The sequence below is a fragment of the Spathaspora passalidarum genome (genome assembly GCF_000223485.1).
Source record: "Spathaspora passalidarum NRRL Y-27907 unplaced genomic scaffold SPAPAscaffold_3, whole genome shotgun sequence".
Classification (NCBI taxonomy): Eukaryota; Fungi; Ascomycota; class Pichiomycetes; order Serinales; family Debaryomycetaceae; genus Spathaspora; species Spathaspora passalidarum.
In genome coordinates this window covers 942,466-956,826 of record NW_006767427.1, presented here as the reverse complement: position 1 = coordinate 956,826, position 14,361 = coordinate 942,466, and the positions used below count along the sequence as shown (strand labels likewise).

At 38.5% G+C, this 14,361-nt stretch overlaps 8 protein-coding genes across 8 annotated transcripts; 5 read left to right on the top strand and 3 right to left on the bottom strand. All coding sequences in view use genetic code 12, as the record gives it.

The window, feature by feature from the left end:
* Window positions 1-480: 480 nt before the first annotated feature.
* Window positions 481-1,237, bottom strand: SPAPADRAFT_60434 (uncharacterized protein; the record flags this gene model as incomplete). Its single annotated transcript, XM_007374575.1, has 1 exon — window positions 481-1,237. One exon carries the CDS (start codon window positions 940-942, stop codon window positions 505-507), a length of 438 nt encoding a protein of 145 aa, XP_007374637.1.
* A 78-nt stretch (window positions 1,238-1,315) lies between these two features.
* SPR1 (Spr1p) lies at window positions 1,316-2,794 on the bottom strand (the record flags this gene model as incomplete). The annotated part of the gene is made up of 1 exon (XM_007374574.1): window positions 1,316-2,794. One exon carries the CDS (start codon window positions 2,792-2,794, stop codon window positions 1,316-1,318), a length of 1,479 nt encoding a protein of 492 aa, XP_007374636.1.
* Window positions 2,795-3,238: 444 nt separating this feature from the next.
* On the top strand, window positions 3,239-6,799 carry FHL1 (Fhl1p; the record flags this gene model as incomplete). The annotated part of the gene is made up of 1 exon (XM_007374573.1): window positions 3,239-6,799. One exon carries the CDS (start codon window positions 3,239-3,241, stop codon window positions 6,797-6,799), a length of 3,561 nt encoding a protein of 1,186 aa, XP_007374635.1.
* A 176-nt stretch (window positions 6,800-6,975) lies between these two features.
* Window positions 6,976-8,027, top strand: PRE2 (proteasome core particle subunit beta 5; the record flags this gene model as incomplete). The annotated part of the gene is made up of 1 exon (XM_007374572.1): window positions 6,976-8,027. The coding sequence occupies one exon, from the start codon at window positions 7,140-7,142 to the stop codon at window positions 7,986-7,988; it is 849 nt and encodes a 282-aa protein (XP_007374634.1).
* Window positions 8,028-8,281: 254 nt separating this feature from the next.
* RPL11 (60S ribosomal protein uL5) lies at window positions 8,282-9,252 on the top strand (the record flags this gene model as incomplete). Its single annotated transcript, XM_007374571.1, has 2 exons — window positions 8,282-8,307; window positions 8,666-9,252. The coding sequence occupies 2 exons, from the start codon at window positions 8,305-8,307 to the stop codon at window positions 9,185-9,187; spliced, it is 525 nt and encodes a 174-aa protein (XP_007374633.1).
* A 613-nt stretch (window positions 9,253-9,865) lies between these two features.
* Window positions 9,866-11,677, top strand: SPAPADRAFT_60428 (MFS transporter; the record flags this gene model as incomplete). Its single annotated transcript, XM_007374570.1, has 1 exon — window positions 9,866-11,677. The coding sequence occupies one exon, from the start codon at window positions 10,231-10,233 to the stop codon at window positions 11,533-11,535; it is 1,305 nt and encodes a 434-aa protein (XP_007374632.1).
* Window positions 11,678-12,360: 683 nt separating this feature from the next.
* SPAPADRAFT_60427 (uncharacterized protein) lies at window positions 12,361-14,275 on the top strand (the record flags this gene model as incomplete). Its single annotated transcript, XM_007374568.1, has 1 exon — window positions 12,361-14,275. One exon carries the CDS (start codon window positions 12,998-13,000, stop codon window positions 13,763-13,765), a length of 768 nt encoding a protein of 255 aa, XP_007374630.1.
* Window positions 13,862-14,227, bottom strand: SPAPADRAFT_137051 (U2 snRNP complex subunit; the record flags this gene model as incomplete). The annotated part of the gene is made up of 1 exon (XM_007374569.1): window positions 13,862-14,227. One exon carries the CDS (start codon window positions 14,225-14,227, stop codon window positions 13,862-13,864), a length of 366 nt encoding a protein of 121 aa, XP_007374631.1.
* Window positions 14,276-14,361: the final 86 nt, after the last annotated feature.

Sequence of the window (14,361 nt, the reverse complement as noted above, 5' to 3'; positions counted from 1 at the left end):
TACGAATGGAACACAAAAGAGTTTACGTTGTCAAACTGCATGTTGTTTAAACTCTAATTTCGCTAATTCCTACAGGTTAGGAGTGTGTATTAGGCCAGATCTTTTTTCTTACTAAAAGTGGATTGTTCAAACACAGTCAGAAAATAGAAGTGTTGGCAGCCCTGGACCTGGCTTATGTCGCATCTACACACATGACCAACGACGAGGTGGGCGGCGACATGGCACGGGAACATGGCATGGCGAACATGGCATGGCGAACCGGAACGAGCAGGCGGACGTCAAGATTTTCTGTGCAGCACATGGTACACATCGGATATTTCTCGACCTTACAAAAAGCACAAGCTTCCTTGCTCTCCATCACACGATTTTTTTTCTTAGCTCCACAAAAACATATGCAAGCTTTTTACGGAAATACCTATATACGCAATATACGGTAAATGAGGTGACGGAACGCACCACAATCGGAAAACAAAAAAAAATGTCGTCATTGACTCCTATTTAGTTCTATTTCATGTTTTGCTGAATTGCATTTCTTAACGCATCAAACGGAGATGTTCTAAATTGAGGGTTTTTCAACACATTGTTGAAGTTCTTATGCTCATCTTTTAGTATCTGTTTAAACCCACTTGATTTACTGGGGTTGGGCTTATTAAGGTTTGACTTGGAAGACTTAATAAACCCCTCACCAGAAGAGGCTGTGACGATTTTCGTGGTGGTATTGTTGGTTATGTCGGTGTTTGTTGACGTTTCCGGTAAACTCAGAAACAATTCATCCATTTTTGGTTTCAATTGTTCTTTTTCTCGTCTCTTTTTTCTTCGCAAGGCAGACTTGCTGAGGTTATTAGAAGTGTTGAATGTAACTTTGTTCATTAGTTTAGCAGTGAAGTTGTTGGACTTTGTTTGTTGTTTTTCCTTTTTGGAAGTTTTGGCCAACTTTAACATTGGGTTTTCGTGGTACGAATCTGATGACCCCTCGTCATTATTCTCTTGTTTGAATTGGGAGATTTTAGACGCAAGATTGGATTTCTTTGAGGACTTATCTCTCAACGTAGACTTTTTCTTGATCCCAGCCTATAAAACATGTTAGTTTCATCTTCGGATATCTATGCTATGCGCATGTACATACCATTTTAGATAGTTCTCCCGGTATATTGGATTGGTAGATATCTTTACACTGTGAGAGACATTTGAGATGAGTTTTTTTCCTTTGCTCCAACCCGACTACTACAAACTGTAATTTGAAAATTGCGAAAAGCTAACATGTAATTTAACTCCGTATATAAAACACACTAAACGTAGGCTTTACATCATAATATTAAATTGAAAAACTCACTGTTATAAATAAAGCAAAAACCCAGGTGATTCGATTAACTTTCAATCCACTGGAACCGCTTCTGCCTCTTAGGCGATAGCGACCCCAGAATATTCTGGGATGGGGTATAAAAAAGTCTGATCTCCTGCCAGGTCCATCGGCGAGAGAGTTATCATTATCAAAGCCATCGTCGTTAATGTCCATCTTATAAACTTCTTTACTCAAATATAAGGGCTCTGGTAACATCTTTAACTTGTGCAATCTTCTCATATCCCAGTCCAATGACCGTTCAGTTTTATAACACCAAAATATCCATCCACCACCCTTGGTTTCATAGGTGTAAAATTGTTCTCTTAAAAACATCATTGTTTCGTTTTTAAATGTTAAATTATTTGGATCATCTCGACCATAGCACGTTCCACGAGCTTCTAGTAGAAAAGTACCATCCCACCGTGCTCCATTTCCAATTCCATTAAGATAAGGAGCACAATCAGTAAGGGCGCCAGAAAATTCACCAACTATACTTCTGTGTTTTGTCCGGGATAACTTCTCTCCTTGATCTCTAACGTTTTCCAAGTGACCTTTCAAATCAAGTTTTAATTGCCAATCGGTGAAAACTTCATAGAAATGGTGATCCAAGATAAATTTGCCGGGATAGAAGGTTTTCCAAGCTTCCATGTCCAAGAAAGCGTCATGGAAAGCCAATTTTGCGGAGATATTCTTTTCTGTTGCTAACGATAGACATTTTGAATAGAACTCGACCAACTTCAGTTTATCAAGTACTGGACCCAATGGTTCATTGGCAACCTGAATGCTGTGAACATTGGTATTATTACCATATTTTGTAAAAATATAATCAACCACTCGGTGCGTTAAATCAATGTTAGCGTCATCTTCCAACCACTTGGGAGAGGTTGCAGTTAGTCCAGAATTGTCAAATCCATTTTGAGATCCAGGGAGCCCATGCAATCCAATTTGAACCTTCAATCCATACTTTTCTGCCCAGTCAATTGCGGAATCAAGATAACGTTCTTGCCCTTGGCAGTAAGGGTCTTTGGGTAATAATTGAAAAGCCCAATATCCAATGGGGATTCTGACCAAGTTCAAGTCCATTTCGGAAATTTGCTTGAAATCTTCCTCGGTATAGAAACTTTTCCAGTGAGCTTCGAAATATCGTTTGGATAGATCCTTATTTCCAATAAACAAATTCATTGCGTATTCATCCTTGGGCATGGATCCAAATAAATCATTTACTTTTTCATAGAGACTGGGAGTTATCCAAGGTTCTGTTAATAACCAGCCACCGGCATTGACACCGTATATCTTTGAAATTGAATCTTTGTAAGCCGATTGGCCGTGCTTTAACACGGTTTCCAGCTGGATGTGCCATGAAAGAGCCTCTTCCAACGTTTGATTGACTTCGGTAACTCTGGCTGTGGTTGCAAGGAAAAAAATAACCACTAGTGCAAAATATAGTAGCATTAGTACGGATTAAAGCTGTTAAACTTAACGATAGTTTGAATCTCTACTCTCTGTTCTTATATGTGAAACCAGGCTGCAACTGAAACCCTTCAAAGAATAGAGCTGCTACATGAAAGTTCTTATTCTTTCCTTTGTGATTTTGTTTTTGCAACACCTGCCGGCGTTTAATCCAAGGCTACACCACCCGAAAAAAACTGAACAACAACAACGTTTTTCAATCTCATCTCGTATACACACCATACATAGATAGCTATAAACCCCCCGTTATAGACCAGGAAATTCGTCTCAGAAGAAGTTAGTCGGCATCATTTAAGCAATCCAGGAGAAATTTGTATGATAGCTTCCTTAACAGTTCCTGAAAACAACAAAAAATACCAAAAGTTTGTATTATAATTATAAATCACACAAAGCAACCATTGGGGAAAGTATACACATACATCGAATATGAGCAGTATTGGTGATGATTCAATATCTGCTATGGTTAAACCGCACGATAATCATCAGGGGAAGGAGCTAGTGGAACACGAGTCCAAATTTTCACCCAGTGAAGACAGCTCTAGAGTTGTTGGGAGTGTACCTAACATTGGCAGTTTGAATTTGGACGAGGAGATCAACAACCTACTTGATAACCATGACGACGTTTCCGGATCAAACACCAATATCATTTCAACTAGATCAAACACGTTGCACAATTTACTACCTGAGTTGGATTTGGCAAATTTGGATCACGAAAGTGGCAACACCGTAACAGGGGCTCACAATAACAACCACGAGGATGAAGAACCCAGAACGGTTAGCAATTCACAATCACCCAGCCTTCAACCCACCGATGCATCCAAACCCGTTTCTCTAATTCAACAAGCAATTAGACAAAAGTCCAATCTTGTATCCGTAACTTCGGACGGCACTGATGGCTCCCAGAATCACGACGAAGGAAACCACCATTCACGAGTCTCGGCATACGCTCGACTTGACTTTGAAAATTTCACTTTCTTTGTCCAAACCCTTCAAGTTGTCCTTGGGCGTAAATCAAATGATGAATTGTTACAAACCAGTCACCATTCTGTGGATATTCATTTATCTTCTAAAAAGGCCATATCACGAAGACATGCGAAAATATTTTACAATTTTGGTACGCAAAGATTTGAAATTTCAATATTGGGTAGAAACGGGGCATTTGTTGATGAGGTATTTGTGGAGAAAGGGTTGACTATTCCTTTGAAGGACGGAACCAAGATTCAAATCGGCGATATTCCTTTTGAGTTTGTATTACCTTCGATTGAACCAAGTGAGGAAGATGAAACCAAGCTCAATCCAAGTGATGTAATCAACTTGCGTTCAGCAATATTTAACAAAAAATCGCCATCTCCTCAACCACTTCCTCATCCTCCTCCTTCTGAAAAATCAAAATCATCACCAAAGAAAGACGCAAAAATTAAACTCGAAGACGTCAAGAATGATGATCTTTTCAAACAGCCTACCAAACCAGCTGAACGCAAGAATTCAATTTCCAGACGCGATTCCATTCTTAAAATTCGAAGATTGTCAACTACAAGAAGAAAATCACAGGCTGCTAATGATGAAATCAATGAGCTCTTGAAAGATTTAGGAGTCACTTCAATTGATGCACTTGCAGAGGAAAACTCGGATTTATTGGATGCGCAAATTCAAAGCTTGTTGGCCGAAGCCGATGCCGATGTTGATGCCGAAGTCGATACAGATATGAGGGAGTATGATGAATCACCAATAATAGACGATGAGGAGGATGAAATTACGAAATTGGAGAATAATGAAATTAACGATATTGAAATGAACTTGACGGTATTGGATCAAGAAATAGCCAGTTTGGCACCGTTGATCGACGCTCATAATCAAGAATTGATGAAGGAAAAAGAGGAGAAGAAGAAGGTACTAGAGAAGGAAAAAAAGAAGAAGCAACAACAACAACTACAAAGACGAAGAAGTTCAATGGTTAAATCAACGGTTACATCCGGAATTTTGGCAAATTCTGATTCATCACCATCATCAACAACTACTCCTAGATCTGCACCTCTTATGGGGAAACCAGCATCCATACAACCACCTGCTTCAAGATTGTACAATAGAACCATTATTAATGGCATAACATCAACGCTGACAACCGATGGAAAATCTCCTGCATTTGCCGCTACATCACCAACTTACGTTCCTAAGCAAATAATCCCACCTCGACCACCACCGCCAAAGTTGGAAGTTCCAGTATTATTAATCACATCAGAACCTGCAGCTACTAGATCCAGACTTCCACTCCGGGCAATTACCGTTAGTGACTCGTCTTACTTGGCTACTTTTGATGTTCCCAAGACGATCGAAGAACCATCCAAATATCCAAAACAAAAACTTCGTAAAGATATTCCAAGAAAACCAGCAAAGAAGGTGTATTCACAAGATGAAATTCCAGAGCAACACAGATCAAAGCCAAATGTTACATTCATGATGATTATCACAAGTGTCTTGAAGACTGAAGCTGCAAGGAATGGGTTAACCATAAACGAGATCACCGAGGCTATAAAAGAAATTTATCCTTATTACAAGTACTGTCAGGATGGCTGGCAATTCTCCATTTCCCATTGCATCAAATTCAACAAGATTTACAAACGATTAATGAAACGAGGTACGGAATGGTTATTCACCATGGATGATTTGTATATGAATGAGCGAGAAAAGGCGAGAAAGAAGCAACAAGAAATTGCCGCGGCCAGAGCCAAAGCAGAAGCAGCTAGACAAGAAGAGCTTAGACAGAAACAAAAATTGGAAGCGCAACAAGCAATGTCGCAGAATTTAGCAGCGAGAAACTTCAATTCACCTTATGGAATCCCCAATGCAAGATTCTCCCAGAATCAATTTGTTTCACAACTGCCATACAATAAGCAATTGCCAATTAGTGACGGTCAGAAACCAAAGACTATCGCTGAATTGGCCAGTGAGATCAGGCGAGACGGTGTAGGATCCAAAGCGCCTATGTATTTCAAACCAACAACCACCTCTCCACCAATAGCGACTACGCCAGGAGCCAATACAATCAAGGCGCAATTAGCAGCCAACAGGGCATCATCTCCAACTCCATCCATGTCTGATCCAAACACTCAAAAGTCTTTGGAATATTTAAGAAAAGAATTATTTGTATTGTACCGTGGTAGGAAGTTAACATACGATAAACAAACCGCAACCGTGTTGATTACGAAGGCATTAGCAACTACAATTGCTCAGGTCAATAGTATTGGGGCGAAAGCTGGGTGTGGTGAAAATGCATTGGGATTCTTGGTTGAAAGAGCGCCAGAACAAGTTAGCAAGATTTTGGATATTGCATTGACCAAGTCAATAAAGGAACATGAAGGTACTTATACAAATACAAATAGTAGAGCAACAACCCCAGTTCCAACCCCATCGCCATCCAAACCAGAAACTAATACTTCAATAGCAGCCACAACAACGACACAAATACCACCCGCAGTTTCTTCTCCGCTGAAGCCTGTTTCCCCTCCAGTCGCGGTTAAGCTCGAACAACCACAAGCAAAAGCGATCACAACTCCACCAATTATCGGAACTGATAATCCTGTGAAGGCAGTTGTGGATGCAGCCGCTGCTGCTGCAAGAAATGAAACAAAACCAGTACTGCAACAATCTCCTGTCATCTCCAAAGCAAGTGTGGCATCTACACCTACAACTACTCCACAACCATCTTCAGCAACTTCATCACCACCGGTATCTACTTCTCCATCCTTGGCTAAACCGCCCCTGTTTGTTCTGTCTAAACCCAAGGGAGATTCCTTGGGTCGTCCATCAGCTTTGGGAAGACCACAAAGTTTCGGGAAGCCTGGTAGTTCCGGTGCATTGTCTCGACCTCCTACATTCTTGTCCAATAAACCTGCATTTAGATCAAATGAAACTGAACAAGGTGTCAAACGTGAATTGGAAGGTTCTTCTGTAGATGAACAGGCCAAGAAGGTTCAGCGAACAGAGTGAGAGTTTATCCGATTGCTTTTAATTCATAGTTTTGTATCATTAGTGTATATATATTTATCGAGTATGAATTCTCTGTATGTTTATATTTGCAGGTTGTGATAAACTGCAAATTTCCAACGTGCAAATTTATCCAACATGTAAAAGCTCCCATGTTGTGGAAAATGCGCATTATGGGTGGCGACCATTCCTCAAACCAAAGATAGTAGTACTAAGTATTTGTGAATGGTGTTCAATTGCATCAATTGATTGAGTAGTATTAAATTGCATATACATATTAACATAAAGAACCAATAGAGGAACAAAAAGAAGTATCCCATAGTTTAAACAATAATACACCACGATGAATACAATCTCACAAAGATTCACCCATGCCAATACCAATGACGTTGCAAATGAAATCAACACCGTCCACGATTCTCTTTCCCACAAGCAAACCCTTGAATTAGCACCATCAATCTCTGTGCCTCCAATTTCCCAACCAACCGATTTCTTGCGAGCACACACTGACGATGCTTCCAATCCAGATTGTAAAATCAAGATTGCCCACGGTACAACCACATTAGCGTTTAGATTCCAAGGTGGGATTATAGTTGCGGTTGATTCCCGTGCTACTGCCGGTAATTGGATCGCCTCTCAGACGGTTAACAAGGTCATTAGAATCAATCCTTTCTTGTTGGGTACCATGGCTGGTGGTGCTGCCGATTGTCAATATTGGGAAACTTGGTTAGGTACCCAATGCAGATTACACGAATTGAGAGAAAAGGAAAGAATCTCGGTTGCTGCTGCCTCCAAGATCTTGAGTAATTTGGTGTACGAATACAAGGGAATGGGATTAAGTATGGGTACCATGGTTTGTGGTCATACCAAGAAGGAAGGGCCTGCTATATATTATGTTGATTCTGACGGAACCAGACTAAAGGGAGACTTGTTTTGTGTTGGTTCTGGTCAAACATTTGCCTATGGTGTTTTAGATTCAGAATACAAGTGGGATTTAACTGTGGAAGAAGCTTTGTATTTGGGTAAGAGAAGTATATTAGCAGCCACTCACAGAGATGCTTATTCTGGTGGATCCATTAACTTGTACCATATTAATGAACAAGGTTGGACTTATCATGGTAATCATAATGTTGGTGATGTCTTCTGGGATATTAGAGATCAAGAGCAATCCTTTGTGAATGTTGATGGTTAGACATATAAACTAGTTTATAGTCGAAAGTAGCGAAAATGCAAAATAGAATACGATAAGATATTAGTTTGTGTGCCTATTTTATCAATATAATGAGACGTATCACTTCTTAGGTCTGTAACCCTAACGTAATCTTCACACGTGATACATTATCCTGCACAAACTTTTGTTTGGTGCGCGCCCATAGTTAACGCAATGAGCGCACAATAGCACTGAAAAATTTTGTTAACGAAAAGTGCGACCTTAATTAAAATAAGAAAATTTCTTTCATATTTTCTCCTTTTTGCCTGATCATCATATCGAAGTAATACAGCCAAAGATGGTATGTTTAGATCTTAATGGATAGAGGAAGAAATATGTGTGATTAGAGAGGTCATAGCTTTGCAAAGGGCAGGATAAACGAGTCATATTGAATGAATATGAGGACTATATGAAAACATTGAATACTTCATTATGAACAAGAAAGCAAACTTAAAGAAAGTAATTCTTGCATGCATTAACGGAACGATATGTTTAAAATAAACATCGAAAACAACAATGTACGATATAAGGAATAAAAATATACAATAAAACAACTACATACATGATTACAGGCAAGCTGATCCGCTATGCACTTCCTCCGATAAAATGTCCAAACAATATTATAAAAAAAAAAGTAAAACTTACTAACATTATAATAGTCTGCTAAATCTCAAAACGTTATGCGTGAATTACGCATTGAAAAGTTAGTCTTAAACATTTGTGTCGGTGAATCCGGTGATAGATTAACCAGAGCTTCTAAGGTTTTAGAACAATTATCTGGTCAAACCCCAGTCCAATCCAAGGCTAGATACACTGTCAGAACCTTCGGTATCAGAAGAAACGAAAAGATTGCCGTCCACGTCACCATCAGAGGTCCAAAGGCTGAAGAAATCTTGGAAAGAGGTTTAAAGGTCAAGGAATACCAATTAAAGACCAAGAACTTCTCTGCCACCGGTAACTTTGGTTTCGGTATTGATGAACACATTGACTTGGGTATCAAGTACGACCCATCTATTGGTATTTACGGTATGGACTTCTACGTTGTCATGGGTAGAGCCGGTGCCAGAATCGCCAGAAGAAAGAGAACCAGAGGTGTTATTGGTAACTCCCACAAGACCAACAAGGAAGACACTATCCAATGGTTCAAGCAAAGATACGATGCTGAAGTTTTGGAAAAATAAATTAATTAATAAAGTTATTAATTTGTATATTTTAATTTAAGCAAAAAAAAATCATTGTATATTATATCAACTTGAAGTTAGTGTAGTAATGTAAGAGACATTTTCGGAAATGTTTATCATTGGTATCGTTGTAGTATATTTTAATATCCAGAATTGTAAATTTGAAGATGAACTATAACTGGAGTAACACATCTAATTTCCATTAGAACTTCTCACACACCCCTCCTCCCCAATTTCAACTCTACATATACGAATTTGATGAAGGTCTATTGTTCCTAGATGAATCATGAGAAGAACACCGTCACAATTCCAGATTACCTAATATCAGCAATATGATATTAAATGCATGGAACATGGGTTTGTGGCATATAGAATAAGCATCTGGACTTAGTCATCCAGGAGATAGCGAGCTTGGTCAAAGCCGAACGCTCATTATCGCCGGAAATCCCAAAAAGGAAACCCCGACAACGATTTGGCTGTGAAAAAAAAAAAATAAAACAAAAAAAGAAATTTTTTGCTTTTGTCAGCATTGACAAATTATGAAGACTACCCCCATCGCTAATAAACTAAAATAGATTATCGCCGGATGACTAAACATGCTGATGATTTATTTGCAACCATTTGAACTATAAGTATGATGTAGAATCCTCTTTGGATTGATTTAAATTTTCTTTCTCTATACAATAACAATAAGAATAAATACAATAGAAATGGTTCCTAGGTTAATCAGAGACAGTTTTGTAGGAAGATTGGTTTACAATCTTTCTGGCCATAAATACTTTACATACCCTGAAGAACATGTAGACTATATTATACCTGAACAATACTTGAATGAATACAAGACAGAAAACTTTGATAAAGTTGAAGTTGAAACTATTGGTTCTAGCATTTCTGATGCTTCCGATACTACTAAAGTTCAACAAAATGATGATATAATAGTAACTTGGGATGGTGAAGAAGATCCAGAAAATCCCCAAAATTGGTCTGTTGCCAAAAAAGCATTTGTCATTTTCCAAGTTTCGTTTTTAACTACTTCAGTATATATGGGTTCTGCCGTTTATACTCCAGGTATTGAACAAATTATGGAAGAATTTGGTATCGGCTCTGTGGTTGCTACTTTACCATTAACCCTTTTCGTTCTTGGTTACGCTATTGGTCCATTAGTTTTTAGTCCCCTTTCTGAAAATGCCGCCTTTGGAAGAAATTCAATTTATATTTACACATTAGCATTATTTGTCATTTTGCAAATCCCAACTGCATTGGTGGATAACATTGCCGGTTTATGTATTTTGAGATTCTTGGCTGGTGTTTTTGCATCCCCTTGTTTAGCCACTGGTGGTGCTACCGTTGCTGATGTTTTGACTCCTCCATATGTCCCGGTTGGTTTAGCTTCTTGGGCTTTGGGTGCAGTTTGTGGACCTTCATTTGGTCCATTTTTCGGATCTATTTTAGTTGTCAAGGGTGGTTGGAGATGGACATTTGGATTTATGGCTATTGTTTCTGGTTTTGCTTTGATTGTTTTATCATTCACCTTCCCAGAAACTTATGGTAAGACTTTATTATACCGCAAGGCCATGAGATTAAGAGGTATTACTGGTAATCAAAGAATCACCAGTGAAGGAGAAGTTGAAAACAGAAGCAAGACTACTAGTCAAATCGCCGTTGAAACTTTATGGAGACCAATTGAAGTGTTTATTAAAGAACCTGTTGTTCTTATGATCAACATGTACATTGCCTTGGTTTACAGTATCTTTTATCTTTTCTTTGAAGTCTATCCAATCTTCTTCCAAGAAATAAGAGGATTCACCTTGATTGAATTAGGAACTACTTATTTCGCCACTATCATTGGTATTGTCATTGCTGCTGTGATTTACATCCCTATAGTTTATCAAGTTTTTACCAAGAGAATTCTTAACGGTAAGGGCGTTCAGCCTGAAGTATTCATGCCTATTGCCATTGTTGGTGGTGTCTTAATGCCAGTTGGGTTATTTATTTTTGGTTGGTCAGCAACTACTCACACCCATTGGATTGGCCCACTTATTGGGGGTGCCATTTTCGCTGCTGGTGGGTTCTTGATTTTCCAAACTATGTTCTCCTTCATTGCTGGATCATTCATGTACGTTGGATCCATTTTTGCTGGTAACAATTTATTCAGATCAATTACCGCTGGTTGTTTCCCATTGTTTGGTAGACCATTATACAACAACTTGGCCACCAAGGAATTTCCAGTGGCTTGGGGTACTTCTATCTTGGCATTCCTTGCTCTTGCTATGATTGCTATTCCTGTTTTGTTTTATTTGAATGGTCCTAGGTTAAGGGCTAGATCAAAGTTTGCTTTGCAATATTAGTCGGTTTGGGTATTATAATAGAGTTTTAATAGATAATAGACAATTAATTTGATTGAACATTACGTTAAAGTGTAGCAGTTTATAAAGTTTTATACAAGTTTTGGGCCAAATTTTTACGAAATCTAATCATATTTTTGCAGCCACCATAAATAACGTAGATTAATATCCATTTGTGCTCCTCATCTTCTAAGTGAATTTGTTGAATGTCTTCATTGCAAAATATGATGTAAGAAGTCTACAGTGGGTCTGATCTAAGGAGGCACAGGATAATTAGACTGCCACAGTATATACCTTTATCACGTGATTTAAAACCATTAGGAATTTCACTAGTTATGGCTCTTTGATAAGATAAATCATTCAGAATATCTACAAATCATATGCGTGCGGGATATTAGCAGAACAATAAGTGATACCCATACGGTGACAGGGCCCCAGTGGGGAATATAAGGAATTACGTAACATTCTGGGGTTAAATTCAATTCCGGCCCGGTTTGGTGGGGGACGGAGGGAGGGAACAAGAGCGCAATCAAACGATCTAACTATCTAATTTTAACAAATGAAATGTGTCAAACGGCAGGTAAAGTCCTCATAATCATGCAATATAGTTCGGCATCAAATTCCCAAGCCATACACAAATGACTACTTCAAAAACTTGAGCCGATCACCGGCGTGTCAAACAAATCTGTGAAAGTGCCGCATCACCATAATCGCCAACAACAAAAAGAAAAAAAAAAAAAGAAACCCGCTCCCGCTCTGCCAAAATTTCATCTAGACAATAACAATACGAACTTTTTATAATTAAGTATGAGATTTAGTTTGTTCTTTCCGGAAGTCAAATTCCAATTAGTGTAATAAACCTTAATACAAGGTGTTCCTGAAATAAGCATCTCGCTTGTTCTTACTTGCGGATACGCCATCCACTAGGAATAGTTCGATACCATCGAGAAAAAAAAAGCGATCATTGCTTCTACTGAACACTATTTGACCACGAATAAGATGTAGCAATGTGTGGATAGCCAAAGTGATGTTGCAATAATTCTTTTTAATAATTACCCTAATTTTACAGCCTTTGTTGGGGAATTGATATGGGTTGATAACCTGCATGTAAGCAAAAGAAAGAAAAATATTTTTATTGCCTTGCGATACTGGCATGGCTCTAATAATACCGCCTAAAAAAAAACTTCAGTTCGTATACACAGGAGCCTTTTTTTGCCTATGAAGCCGGACCCACATTTTTATAACCATTAAATATATATATTCTAAAAAGAACAACCCATAACCAAATTTTACCCCTGCACGCACATTCCATCATCATTAGTACATTTGCTGCTACTTTTATAACACCCATTTTTTTTAATAGACTGCATTTTTTGGCACTAGTTTATACTCATTACATTAGCATAGTCCCCGCGCGGAGAGAACATTAGTCATCTGCTTACCCCTTCAAATCGTCATAACTACAATGGTTACCATCAATTTTGAGCCATTAGAGCACTTGCCCTACATTGCCGAACATATCAGTCCCGAAGAACGAGCCCATGTCGAGCAATTAATCGCTATGGAATTGTCCAATCAATTTAACAACAATGTCACTAATATGGTGGAACATACCTATACTATTCACCAACAAGATATACATCAACAACAGCTAGAGGCCCAACAATTACAACAGTTACAGCGTCCAACTCATGACGCATCTAATCAACCTTTGCATCCTATGGTGGATCAAATATTGCCCTTGCCTACCAATCAACATATACCCAACAACCTCTTGAACAATATGGAAAGACAACGGTACGAAGAGGAGGACGAGGAAGAAGATATTCATGATGGCGAAGGAATAGATTTATCGAGATATAATGGTTTTATTTCTTCTCCGCTAGAAGGTTCTTCATCCTCTGACTCTCAACACAACTATAACAATTTGTATACCACGTTGGAATACGCTCATTTACAAGGGAGAAACTTGGATTTACTACGGAAGAACCAAGCGGAATTGTCACATCTACAACTGAGACATTTGCAAGAGTTGGAAGGAATCAATCAAGAATTGCAAGACAAATTAAACAACAAGAGACAAATGATCGATGACGTGGAGCTGACGCGTAAAAGACGTCAAGTTTCGGAATACAAGCCAGTCAATGATTATTTTCAACAGAAATGGGAAGAAGGGATTTCTTCAGCTGTTGAATTGAACATCGAAGCGGCTAACATGAAACAACAGGAATAGTAAGACAAACATGCAGTGCATGTTTTTAGTATTTTTTATGATTAACGATTTGAATATACGGGTGTACATTTAGTGCATGTATCTCTATAAAATTATCTATCGTAGTAAACCATTTGTGCTTTTGGTTGCCTCCTTCTTTTTCCGGAATATCATGTCTGATTTAAGACTTCCAATATTAACAATTCTGGGGCATCCCTCGCGATGCTTCTCTTGTCGAACACATTCAAGACAGTAGTACGCTGGTACACCCGATTCACAATTATCACCCAAATAGTTGGAACATGTGATACATTTATTATACAAATGACCTAAGGAACAATCGTGACATATATAGACTTTAGCAGTTGGTTTAACAAAGGAATCACAAATTGGACATTTCCCATCACATTGCGGGCACACTAGTCCTACAGACTTGCCTGGTTGTTTCATACACTGGATCAAGTCATACTGATGTCGCGACATTTTTCTCTATACCAACACTCGTAGTTCCCAGTTAACCTTGTTTTGGTTGTAACAAATAAACTCTTACAACCAAACTTTTTTTTTTCTTTTTATTATTTCCGGATGTTAGCGCCCCCCTGGTTGATCTTGTGCTT